At 39.7% G+C, this 13,807-nt stretch overlaps 1 protein-coding gene across 17 annotated transcripts in view; it reads left to right on the top strand.

Moving 5' to 3' along the window:
* The window catches only part of LDB2 (LIM domain binding 2), a 220,091-nt gene that overhangs the window by 88,309 nt on the left and 117,975 nt on the right, over nt 1–13,807 (top strand). For 9 of the 17 annotated variants that reach the window (XM_055795646.1, XM_055795644.1, XM_055795645.1 and 6 more), the window contains one exon: nt 12,088–12,171. The exons of the other annotated variants lie outside the window; for them this stretch is intronic. In XM_055795646.1, the coding sequence (XP_055651621.1) occupies nt 12,088–12,171 (84 nt within the window). The remainder of the gene's footprint in view (nt 1–12,087; nt 12,172–13,807) is intronic. 17 annotated transcript variants of the gene reach the window in all.

Here is a 13,807-nt window from a genome sequence, read left to right as displayed (position 1 = left end):
CATTTAAACTGGGTCAGCTGCAGCACCATGATTAGTAGCAATAGAGCCAAAAGCTGACTCTGGACACTGAGATACTGTTCCCAATTCCATATTGGAAGTTTCCTTGAATAAATGTAGTCATGAATTTTTTTTCAAAGTCTGCTGTGTATGAGAAGGCTGAGATATTACACAGTGGCTATCGTTCTATATCATATTGAATTCTGCACTCCAAATTATATTACCTTTAAAATGTTGCTGACATTTTGCTGTTCCACTAGTCTGATCCATACAGATTTTATACCACAGTATTTTAAGTTCATTCTGGCACATATAGCAGTGTAAGCAGTACCTTGCATTTCTTGTTTCTTCTTTCCTTGTTTTCTCCTAGAAGTGTGTTCTGTGGGGTATTCATTTAGGATTTTTCAAAACAATTGCAGCCAATATAGAGATACTACTAAAAGTTTACACCAGAGAGGACAGTTTACAGGAGCATGTATTGTATTTGAAACAGAACGATTGAGATTTGTGACATTGGTTTTGTGGAGTTCAGACTACTCTTCTACTCAACTACTGGTCCAGTATTCCAGAGCTCCTCTTTTTTGAAGGATCTTGACTCCAAGTCATTGAAAGTGAGTGTTGGTACCTTGGTTTTATATTGTATGGGAAAGCCAAGAGAAGGAGTCCAGGCTAGCTCTGATGTACTAGGGATGGGCTGGGCTGCTGAGGAGATGATGCTGCAGCACATGGAGGTACCTGCAATCGTCTAGTTTCACTCTGTAGGTCTGTTTCATTGCTGTCACCCAGCCAAGACATGTGGATCATTCACTGGTTGAGAAAAGTTTATTGCTCAAGGGTGCTGTCACATGTAGCTTAGCGTTGGACAAGAGTCTAGGTGATGCCTCTTTCGTATCTCTACTCCAGAATGTACCGCCTGCTAGGAAGAGTTACTTCAGCCAAAGGGGCTTGCGCCTTTACACTGAACTTGGAAGTGCTATTCCTTTCTTATCAGCGTTGCCTCTTTCATACCATTCAGCTCGAAACAGCTGCTTTTCATCTCTGACCTGGGCTAATCTTAGAAGTTTATCATTTTGGCTGTAGTGGAAGGATGTGGGCACCACAGAGAAGCACCAGTGGACAGCTATCAAAAGCAGCAGCTTTTGAGTCAACATCATCTGTGCGGTTCACTGAGTGCCTGGATGTTGACCATTTCGTTATATCTCTTAAAAATCCATTACTCCCATCTACATTTGGCTATGAAAAAGGCTTTTACATATAATTTTATCTAGTCCAAAATATTAGAATACTGTGTAATTCAACTTTATTTTTGTCTTTAATGTTTGGACCTAAATTAATACAGCATTACTTTTCATCCTGATATCAGTCTTGTTCCTTTCATTCAGATCTAAGTTCCTTTGTAGTATGATTTAATTCACTAAAATGAGGTAAAATAGAACCCTGGTCCAAGGGAGCATTAAACTAAAATATTTTTGGTGGCACATGTGATAGCAGCAGCCTGCTGTATAAACCGTTTCCCTCTCCTCTTTTAGTTTCTCAGAGACTTTAAAACTTTTTTGACTCTCAAGAACTGGTATTATCAATATGTGTTCCCTCCACCTGTCCTGCCTTTCAGCCTTAAGGAAAATCAGTTCATCCATTATTAAATGAGATTATAGAGATTAAAAATACACTTTTCTAAAATCAAGTTCCTATGATTTTTTTTTTTAAGCAATCCTGAACTCAAACCATCTTGGTATTCCCTAACTGAGGATCAATGCTTTCTTTTGTGGCAAATTAGCTTTGATTTGACAGCTATTTTTGTTTCAAGATTGTATGCACACCGGCTTTTCTGCTGAGGCTTGGCTCTTAGGGACAGTTGCACATGCATGACTGGCTATGCATCAAATTCTGTAATCCAAAGGGATGCTCCAGGTCATGGTTATTTTTAAAAAAAGTAAAAAATATAAGAAAAGAAAAAAGTCTAGGCAAAGAGATGTTGAACCAGAATGTGGCCTTGCACCAAGAAAATGTTTATCAAGTTGAAAAACAAAGGAGTGTCTGCCCTTTCCCATTTCTACACTGTTTCTTTTCAATATTCTGCTTTTCTTCATCATGCATGCACAACTAAATTGATTGAACTGGTTAATAGTTTTAGAATGAAAATGACATAGAGGATATCTTATGCTGAGAGAAGGAGTTAACAGCTTAGTAAAACGTGCACAACCCGTGAAGTGAATTTGTGTACAACTTGAGAAGTGTGTTATGGTAGTGAGAAGGTGCTTGAATAGAAAGAAAATAGAAAGGGCAATACATTCCAACTTGGTGATCCAGCGCCTCCAGCCACCTTCAGAAAGGTAGAGTCTGTGCTATTAGCACTGCCAGGTGCAGCTTGTTGATTTAAGGCTATAATCTTGTGCTAGTAGCTGGAGGCCACATTGATATTAGTAAGCAGGGCAGTGTAGTAGAAGAGGATCTGACGAACAAAACAGCTGGTGCTGAGGACACGACATCCACACAGCATGTTTTGCAGAGGTTTACCTTGGACTAGGTCCCCTCCAGTCTAGAGAGCTATGTGTTTGTTAATAGCTGGCATGCATTAGATGTATTTCTGGAGTTCGTCCGATTCCTCTCTTGTGAAGGGACTCCAGTTTGTGAGCTTGGGGACCTCTCCGCAGCACAGACCAAAGTGGGGTGATTCAGCCACTGACTTCAGAACGATGGTCGTTAACTGAGCTAAAAAGTGAGTGTGAATTTAGCTCTGGAGAAGGAACCCCTTTGTGATAATCCTTCATTAGACATCCTGCCAGGTGTCATGGCTGGCATCCTGGGTAAAAAAGTTAGTTTAATTTTACTTTTTGTATCATTTATAGCATAGAGGGAATAATCCTCTGTTCTCCCTTGCTTCCAAAAAAAGCATGTTAGTCATAGAGGTGTCTGTTCTACATATCCAGCACTGATAACGCTCCTGTGATAATGCTCTTCTCTGGTCTGATGGCTATTCCTCTTCCCCAAACACCTGCTTCATTTTTTTTCTTCTAGAGATATGAGAAAGTAGACCTCAGCACATTGCCTCCCATCTTTTTCACTTATTTTAGTCTTTGTGAGGTCTGCAGTCTTGCTCTTCAGCTATGTCTCTGCCCTTCTGGTGCTGCTGACCTTCCTGGGGGGGTAAGACGGTGGTGAGGCTCAGTAGTAACTTGTTTCTCTGCTCCAGACCCGCTTTCCCCCATGTCTGGTCAAGCGGTTAGCCCCAGCGGCCAGTCCTAGAGTGCTGTACGGAAGGAAACCCCATCGCTCAGAGAGTGGGGTTGTATGTGTTCTTAGCATACTTTGAAAGCCAGTCTTACATCCCAAAACGCCTTCTTCTGAAGCTTCTTTCCCCCCCCCGTAATTCTCTTTAATAAGAACAAAGATGAAAGACCTATTTAGAATCCCATGGTGTGATTCTACAGTGTAGAGCTCAGGTATAATAAATATAACTTTAGCTGCTCCTAGCCATAACTTTTTTCAAAAGAATGTAACCAATATGTCAGTAAAAATATTGTGGACTGCCGTGACTTCAAATTAGTATTACTATACCTTGGTATGTCCCTTGATTGTAGAAAGGTACACACAGATCTAGGTGGTAGTAAATTTGTGTACTATCAAATTCATTTGTGCAAATGTATGTGATCATGTAATTACAGTCTGCATTATTGCAATACAGCTGCGTAGGGAAGCAGGATTAAGATTGTGCTGTCAGCTTCAATTTGAACATCCCCTGGCATCTGAGCACATTGCAATGCAACATTAGCTTTTGGTGAAGATTTTGCTGCAACTGCTAGAATTAGGATCAATGCCTGCTTCTCTTTGGCAAGTCACTGCTATACTAAACCCAATTATGTGGACCTGGTGATTCTGATCAGTGCTTTGGTCACCCACCCACAGCACACAAAAAAAAGTGTTAGGAATGGAAGTAACGTCCATGGGGAACGTCGTTATCTAGTACAGAAAATGGCAGTGTAGCTCCTCAGCAGAAGTGGACAGTGAGAGTTGTTACCAAGTTCACAGTGCCAGAGCATCCTCTGGACCTGGCCACCACTAGTGCATCTTGCTGCAAGAAAAAATGAAGTCTCCCACAAGACAGTTAGCAAGGAGCGGTTCTCTCCTTGCCTTCATCATTACAGAACTGCCAGTTCTGGAAAAAAGGGACTGACCCAGCTTTTAGACCTCCTAGTAAGGAGGACAATGTCAGGATTTGATTCTTGCTTGTTTGTATGATGTATCATGAGGTAGTCATTCAATTCTGTTTAAGTTGAATGATTGTTTAAAAACATTTTAGTATCTACTGAAATTGCTAGTTAATATGCGGAAACAATAAACAAAAATATTATTTACAAAGAGCATGTTAAAGCCATTTTAAAGCAAGGCTTTAATGAGATAATATTGGCATGTGAGAATTTTCTGGCTTGCCTGTCTTTCTAATTGAGTATTCCACTTCTGTGACTTCTTTTTTAAAGTAAGGGTTATTGCAATTGCACAGCATTTGTAATTTGTTCTTATGAAACTGATACATTTACTCACCAGACTGTGACACATTTCTCTAGACCTGTTGATAGGATCTAAACTATACTTCTTCTATGTGCTTTGAATTCGCAAGCAAAAGTCAGCAGGATTGAAAGGGACAGCCATGAGCCCTTTACCATGAAATTTTGAAACAGTTCTAATAGTAGAGAAAAAGAGCTGGGAACCTGGATCAGACAGCTGTGTTACAATAGCATGTACAGCTTCTCATGTACACATTACCATCCAATTTTCATTCTCTCTGAAGAATGTTATAAATTATTTTTTTGCAAGCTTTTCATGCGCTTATGTCTTTCTCTTTTCCTTTATACAGCCATAGTTATACTTGGATTTTTGTCACTGTTTTCACTTTATGAAAGATGCTATTTGACATGTCTAGCTAGTTTAGCTGTGAAGAAACGAGGTAACAAGAATTTAGCAACCTAGTATAGTCATTACATTAAAGTCAACAATGCTTGGGCAAAGCAGTGCTTTTGGTTTTTACCCATGCGCCTTACCTATGCAATGATGAGGCAAAGTGGCAATGACCAAAATTTTCAGAGGCAGAGAATGCTTACGGTCATTTTTACAAGCGTTCATGTAAACTTCGCATTAATATATCCATGACTGTCATTATATACAGCCATTTGAGGAAAAGAGAAATCACTATTGAAAAAATGATGCTGTGTATTTAGAGTCTTACCATCATTTATGAAACTTATTCATGAAACTTAAACTTTTACTTTTTCATAAAATAATTACTAGTGTTCCCAGGTTTCTGGCATAACTGACTTGGTAAAACGTCATGCATATATAGCCTTTCTATTTGAAAAGCAGTCTAGGAAAGATAATGTTTGATTGATTATACATAAGTAAACCTACTATTTCAGACAACATAGCTGAACGTATTTTCTGCAAAAATATTAAAATGCATGGTTCTTCTAAAACAAAGATAGGTCAAAACATCAGTAATTATAAGTCTTTATGCAGGTTCACAGCAGTACAGCGGTTCTCTTTCATTTGATAATTACCTTGTTAAGCTAGTGTCCAGCTAGCTCTGTATCTAGAAAAAAAACTTCTCATTAATTCATGGCAGAGATCCAGCACTCTTCATCAAAGTATTGGTCTGGAAATTTAACTGAGTTTTAGATATTTTGGACTGTAGTAAGCAGCTTCCTCTCAGATTCCCCCTGGATCATTTGCCACTTTTTCCCATTCTTATCTCTGCTATGATACTTCAAATTATGCCATACTTAGTTGCCTGTGTTTGGATGAGTCCTGCCCAGTTCTACATAAATGGCAAGAACTCCATGTCTCAGTACAAACCAAAGAGTATGTGATTATTTTTTAAATCTTGTTCATTCTCCTTTGCTGAAATTAAAGAAAGAACAATATATACCACCTTTTAAACTCATCACATGTTTTTTTCAGACTAGAGAGAGATGTCGTTCACGTCGCAGGCAGAAAACATAAGAATCCTTCAACAAAACATGTAAACGTTTCCTTGGATGATGTGAGAATGGCTACAAATCCTCAAAGGGAACTGAGACTTGTTTGGTGGGATTGCTGAGTGCGGTTGACAGATCCGTGGAAACCTTTCTTAAAAGTTACACTTTCTTCTTTTTCTTCCTCCAGAAGAACTCTAACTTCCTGTTTCACATCTCAGATCCCTTGTGCTCACTGAGCAACAATCAGGTTTATCCTGTTGCTGAACTAGCTTAAATATAGACATCGACAAAGACAGCAATAATGAATCTCAGCTAATATCCTGTTTATTCTTACAGAGCTTTTGTATAGATTCCTTTGCTGTCACAGAAGATGCTTTTATGATTTCTGTAATGTATTTCTCTTTCAAAACAGCAGAGAAGCTTTCATCTGTCTGCCGTCATTACTATTTACAATTGCAGTGGCACTAAAGATCATCTTCCTCAAGTTTCCAATCCGCAGTATTTTCTCAGGCGCTTCAAAACTGCCAGAAGTTATTTCAGGGATAATACATTTAATATAGACTATTAAATCTGATGCCTTGAATTCCTCAAGACATGTCAGGAGTGACTCGAGCTTTTATTTGTTTTCCCTCAGACCACATGAGAGCATCCTTTTGTTTGAAATCAACCTAATTTTATACGTTGCCAAAAGTGCAATGAAAATTAGTCCAGGATGGCTGGAAGGTTATAAGATGCTTTGCTAAAGGTGTATCTCATCAGAGCCCTCCACCCAGTATTCTAGACATGCTGCAGAGTAGGGAAGTCCAATTTTCTACTTAAGGGGGGGAAAAAACCAACGGCACAGAGGGGTGGGTAGCCGTGTTTCAAAGTCCTTTGCATTTACTTAACATGACATCTTAAGTAGTTATTCTTTTTTGACTTTGTACGGCAGTTGCGTGCCCAGTTCCCTCATACGCTTTCACATCCTGACCTTGTGCATAATCTGAGAAGATGAAAGTGGGAGAGGGCAGGAAGGGGCTCTGGCCTGGTGGATCCCCCTGTGAAGGACTTGTTAGCCTTACCAGCTCCAAAGCTGTCAGTGCAGAGTACCACGCTACATGACATCCAGAAGTGCCTCCGCAACCTCTGGGATGGCTGTAATTCCCATGTGGATGGAAGCTGAATCAGCTCTAGCAACTGCTCCCTGCCTCTTGGTAGGAAGAACCAGATGAGTTCAGGAACATTTATCGGCATGCGTTGAGCCTGCCTTCCCCTCACCATGCACTTCTAGTTCCAAGGATCCCTGAAATGCCTTGGAAATACCGCTTTACTGATTCATCCCACCCAACTGAACCACCTGTTAAAAGGTATCTGTATTTATATGGTTTTGGGGTTTGGGGTTTGTTTCCTAATTTTGGTCAAAGTAAGAAATCTACAAAAATCAGTCTGAGCCTTCCTTCCCTGTTCAAATAGCAATGCATTGCTATGCAGAATTTACTGAAGACTACCTGCCTTTCGTTTGCAGATTGGTTAGGCTGTGCTATTTGTTTTCAGTTTAGTGGGACACAGGTGTTCATCAGTGCTATGTCTCCGTAGGCAGGTGCGTGTCTTTTGGAATTACAAGGATGCTACCTGCAAGTGTCACGGTCTACAAATTTGACACAGTTGGGCACAATTTTCCTATTCTTGTTTCTGCATTATTTGGAACGTCCAAGCTCCTTATTTCCTGCCACTTCATCTCCTCCTCTCCAGTGCATGAAAAGAGTTAGTGGGGGCCCTACCACAGATGGAAATTCTTCTGGCTGGAGATAGAAGGTCCCTGCTGGGGCTGGCCAGGGAAAAAGGAACTGAGACCTTGAGGGGCATTTGTTACAGGGAGAATGAAGGCTTGTAAGAGTTTGTAATGTCTGCTACTGGGGTGAACGCTGGAGAAGGAGGTAGGAGAAGAACAGATCCCAAATACCTATTTTTGTGTGTTCATTTCTAAGACGTACTTGAGGCTCAGTATTTGGCTTATAGCAGACATGCAGGGAAACCTAGCCCCTGAAAAACACAGTGATCCTCCCCAGAGTGTTGTGAGATTTTTTTTCCAAGTAAACATCAAGATGGATTTTTTTCTTAATACCATTTTTGAGTGTTCTCAGGTCTTATCTCCTGTGAAAGGCAACAGAGTGAGCTGGGTAAGTAGTATTCTTAAAACTCTGAAAATTTCCAAGAGGAATTGTCTTGCTGTAGTTATACATGCTAGGAAGAAAACACAAATCCTCTGAGTTATAATTCCTGAACTTTCACTATAAAGTAAGATTTATCTCTTTAGACCACCCTTCCTAAAGCTTTGGACAAGATGCTACCTAGTTAGAAAATTATTTCTGTGGTTAACTACTTTTTTTTACTATTATGTATTTCACTTATTTTTCTCGTTTTGCCACCATAGCCACATTTTGCATCTTTTTGGAGAGAAGGCACTGAAATAGCATGGGAACCGCTGTTTTCTCAGGATCTGAAAAATTGCCAAATACCATGCTAAGTTACTTATCCTTCTAAGAGGTCCAATCTGATTTAAAGATCAGAGTCAATGAGGTCTAGCTATGCAACCAAAAGTTTGAAAGCATGCATGATCTGAACCGGACCTCTTGTGAATTGTATCTCACCATAAAACACAAAGCAGATATTTTTCTTTTGCTCTAAGTATTGCTTGAGGTTTAAGAATTCACAGAACTTGCACAGAAAAAAAGTCTCTCTTCCACATTGGCATCATTAATTCTGCATTTTCTGCAGCAAAATACAAATTAATTTTATGTAGCACACAGCTAAAAATCAAAGGTAATAAAACCTTGCAGGTTACTTCTAATCTTCTATGGTGTGTCTGACTGCATCACATTATCAATGGAGAAAAGACAGTTTCCACTTCAGCACACAGTCTTTTTCAGCTTTTTATCGTAAAACCACTTGGTTTTATGTGGAAAATTAACATGATTTCATTTATTTTGTCTCTGCCAGTTTTATCATCCTGGAGGTGAAAAATTCTGAACCCAGTGATTCCTGTCCAGTAGCCATTTTGAGAATTTGTGCTTCTATGTACTTTTTTAGTGAGTTTTTCTTCTTTAATTCATAACGAAAAGCTACTGTAGATAATGCTGTGCAAATGATGTATGTGCTAAATAAAGCTGTTGCCTTCTGCTGTATTTGTGACTGAAGTTACCCCTCAACATCTAGAGAAGGTCTAAGGGATTCAGCTAGCAAAGGATCAAAATCTTGTCTACTCAGGTTGTGAAATTAAATTCAGGTAAGATTTGTTCTGTTGGACAAGCTCAGATGCCACCTATCCTAAACACTGCCACACAGGGGAGATGGGTATCTGACTGCATAGGTACTGGGATCTCCCAGGCTCATCAGAGCGTTATCTTCTGCACAAATCAACTGTAAAGACTTTCTAGTTGACCCTCTTGTAAATGGAAGTCCATCTACATCTTAGATGGAATTAGATGATGTGATTTTTGGTCATCAAATTTGCAATATAGTGTTTGTCTTTACTTGCAAGGGCAGCCCTACTTTGTTCTGTTTCTTGTATCTACAATTCCTTATTACCGAGGCAGTGCTTTAGTGTTAGGCTGTGAGGATGATGAACATGGACAACAGGTTTCAACAACAGGGTGCTAGAATATGTTCTAGGGCATATATTTAATGGCTTAAAAAATTGCCCTCATTTTCAAAATTCCGAAACACCTAATTTTCCACAAAGTCAGTGAAAGTCATTTGCATGGTTGAGGGGAGGTTTGCCAGGGGCACACAGAGGAGATACATGCCGTGTGCATATGACAAGCCAGCGTGAGGTTAGGTGGCTGATACCACTAATGCAGTTGAAAATGCAGACCTGAATATCAAAGCACATTCTAAGAGCAAATCTGTACCACAGAAAAAACTCGTCATGCAAATAGCCAGCATTTTCACTCATTAAGATTTTAGCATCCAGGATACCTTTGGTCTGTATTTCTAGGTTTCTTATAGGTGAGAAAGCCTCTTAGACACGGAAGAGAAATGCTGGTGTCTCTCTCCGTTATTAAATGTCTGACAGAAAAGGGCAATGCGTGTTCAATCACATGACAGTCGTGCGTTGGATTTGTGAGGCTAAACGGTTAGTGATTCATACCCGTCTCATTTGGGATCGGAGGGGTAACCTGGTAGGTGCTTGTGAAAGACTGAGCCTCTTCCATACCTTCTTCATACTTCTTCCATACTTTTTCATTCACACCTTTTTGGGTAGTAGTGACACTCTGTGTAGACTGCATCATCTTGTCTGTGTCTGGCATTTGTCTTGTAACTGTTAGGTATCCATATAAATACATAGCTAAGGAAATATAATTGCATGAATTATACAATAATTTTATTAGCTGACACAAAAGTCAACTTATACACTTTTTTCCCCTAGAGAAATGCCATGACATTTGTGTAGATGTGAATTAAAAATGCCATATAGATAGGGCCTGGACTTCTGAACTCTGTTGAAAATGGAATATGTATAGCTGTCAAAAACAGTCACAAAAAACTAGGCAGTGAGGAGGCAGATCTGTCATTCAGACTGATTGGGCTTACATACATTCACCACTCTCTGTATCTTGCACTATGCAGTATTTGATCATCCAGACGGCTTTTATCAGCTGTTCAACTGACAGAAGTCCATTGAAAATTGCCCTGACGGTGTGTGAATTACCTTGCTGTGATTCCGCAGGCACCTGAGGGCAGCTGTTAAAGGCTGAATCCGATTCACCTCTGCGCTTATGTCAGACTAAGTAGGTGTTACTTCTGGTTTTATTTGTTTTATCTGATTATTCATTTAACAGAAATTGCCAAATAAAAAACCCTGACAACTTCTTTTAGCTAAAGAGAGGAGAATTTGCTGGAATGCAGTGTTTGCTACTTCCCTAATGTCAGTTTCGTTTCCGTTCCTTTAAAATACATATCTATGTTCAATTAAGTTTGGTTTCCTCAAACAGTTAGTTGTCTGTGCTGCTTCTGAAGCAAGCCAGGCTTGAGTGTTTGCCTTATGTATTTTAATGTCCAAAAAAAAGACAAAAAGGATGAGAGAAAATTGAAATGGAAAGACCTTATTTACAGGAGAAAGTCCTACAGATGTGAACGGCTTCAATGAATTGAGTAGATTTTATTTTGATATTTCATAATCCCCAAACTTCTGTTGCTGCTTCTGAAGTGCTCTTCCTGCTGTTTAGCAGTACTTAAAAATTCACAAAGAGCAAAGGCTTTTTGCATTAGTAGATTCATCTCCATTTCCTTGTCCTTTCCTCTTTTCAAGATCAGGCAGTGCTTCACAGGGAGCATGCTGATAGCTCACCCTGCTCCCTGCTACGTAAACTGCTGACTGCCTTCATGTAAAAGGTGAGGCTCTTAATACCTTAAATTGATAGAAACTAAGTAGCGTAAGGCATGCGGTGTGTTACACAAGTTAAAAATCACACACGACATGAAATGTACGTGGTGTTTGATGCAGAACCACAGCTATGGATGCAAGACTCACTGCGCTCAAGCCCACGTTGAAGCCCACCTTACTCCATTCTGTCGCAGTTAGAAATTTGTGTGTGACGCTGAGTGCTGTAGTTCTGCTCCTTACTCTGTGCATGGGAGTGGATGTGTATATTTTCAAGAGTCTAAAACCATAACTCATGTCTGCAGTTTTATTTATAAAGCAAAGTCTTGGAATGGACAATGTTTTAATATGCACAGAGTGAAGAGGGACTTTTAAACCTCTCGGCACTGCTTAAGTTGTAAGTCAAATTTTCTAGTCTTTGGCTCAAGTCTGTGACAATTCAGGTTGAAATCAGGGAATGCAATGGCTGATAATTTAATATTTTGAGAGGAATTTCAACCTATGGGGAAATTTTCCCATTTAAAAGACTCAGTTCTAGGAGGTGGGACCTGAATCTGATATCACGTTGGTTTCCCAGTGCTGTCAGTCATTGGCTTGGGGCAATGATTTGGGACAATAAAGCCTAGATTTACACCTTGTGAAATGGGCATTCGTCCTTTCATCCCTGAATCTAAGCTTGATTTTCTAGAGTGGATTTAGACATATCATTTGGATATGTCTACATTAGATAATAAAAATTGCTTTGTTTTCCTGGCACAGTTGGCAAGGAACTGGAACTGGAGAACATCTCAGCCGGTACTTTGAGTCGCAGACAAATCCCACTGCCTGCTAGGAGAGTCAGGAGTAAGTTTAGCATCTGTGACTTCTTCTTCTGTGTTACACATGGGGTTCTGGTTTATCTACGAAGAAATGGCAAAAGCATCCACATACTATCAAACCAGCTACTATAGTTCATTTTGTGAGGTCTCTGAAATAGATTATGTGAGTGCAAATATTTGTCAGAACTGGTCTTGGCTATTCACTGATTTTAAACAATGGGACAACTGTCTTACTACTTCCCTAGGTGCTAAAAATCAATGTTAATGCCAGACTACTTCATTCATTGTTATTTTAGAAAATCTCTAATCAAAACAAGCGTAAGTGCTGATGTGTGCTCAGTGGTGGAGTTTTGTGTGTTCCTTGGAAAGATGATGTTCCCTGGAGAGAGAGGAAAGGATTAGAAACGATAACCACTTTTTAAATACATCAGCTTGCTCATGTGTGTGGTGTTTTTTATCAGCTTTACAGCAAAAGCTTCATTTGATTTGTGCAGGGATGTGGATAATAAGGAGAGAGGCCAGTGAGCTGATTTTTATAGTCTGTTTGTAGCTTAAACAAAGATCTGGGATTTTGCGGATAAAGACCAACTGAAATACAGCAGATTATGCAGCTTTGGTTTTTTTTTTCAAAGATTTGTTAATTTTCCACACACACAGTCTGATTTTCGTGTGTCCACGCCACATGAAAACAGTGAGTTTTAGAACAGAATTTATGTCAGGACTTCATCAAATCCTGCTCCTTGACCACGGCTGATTCTTGCGTTCAGGAACATGCCATGTTTAGGCACTGCTGCATTTGTGATAAACGGGGTTTGAGCTTAGGCCACCATGATATTAGCAGGCACATTTCTCACTGCTAAAATGCCACTGTTCTGGATAAAATTCTTGAAATCAAACAAGAGGTGGAGCAAGCTGCTGTCTTCACTGGAGGGTGAATATAAGTCAGTGGCAGGGCTCCAGTTTTTCTGTGACACAGTTAGAAAGCTTGATGAGAACTGTACTGCCTTGTCTCCTGTACAGGAGTGGAATGCACAGCCCTGCCAACAGACTTCTCAGTGCAGGCAGAAGTCGTATTTTTCCTTTTTAAATTTAATTTCTTATGAGCATTGTATACTTTATGCTTAAGTTATGATCCCTTGAATGCAAAGTGGCTTCTGGATGCTGAGAGTGAGAATTGCTGTTAAAGTCCAGCACTGTGGCTCCTTCACAGAGGCCGCGTTTCACAGCTTGCTTTCTAGCAAAGCTGAACAAGACGCCTTCACAACAAAGCTGGGACCTCCTGCATTGGACATTAGCTAGAAGTGCAAAGAACCAGATAAATAAAAAGCATCACCGAGTTGCTCTGTGTGAAAGTATCTGTGTTATTTTTAAATGCATAGCTGAAAGATAGGCGAATGCAAGGCGGAGTGGCAGGAACACACATCATTTCAGCAGTGCTGCTCATTTTCTTATTCTGATGAAGTTGTTTTGTCCAGTGATGGAACAAATGGATGTTTTTAAAAATAATTTTTAGCCTGATCTAGAATTTGGTTTCTTTCAGTACCTAGAGATAGAGATGTTGGCCACATTTATTTTTAAATTCCAAAGGAAACAAATATAGGAATAAAATCATGTTTCCCTGAAGCACTTGGAAAGCAGCTAATATTTCATCCACTGGGTAC

The sequence above is a fragment of the Falco peregrinus genome, chromosome 2, assembly GCF_023634155.1.
Source record: "Falco peregrinus isolate bFalPer1 chromosome 2, bFalPer1.pri, whole genome shotgun sequence".
In the NCBI taxonomy this organism is placed as follows: Eukaryota; Metazoa; Chordata; class Aves; order Falconiformes; family Falconidae; genus Falco; species Falco peregrinus.
The sequence above is the reverse complement of the archived record's forward strand: the minus strand, read 5'-3'. Positions and strand labels throughout refer to the sequence as shown.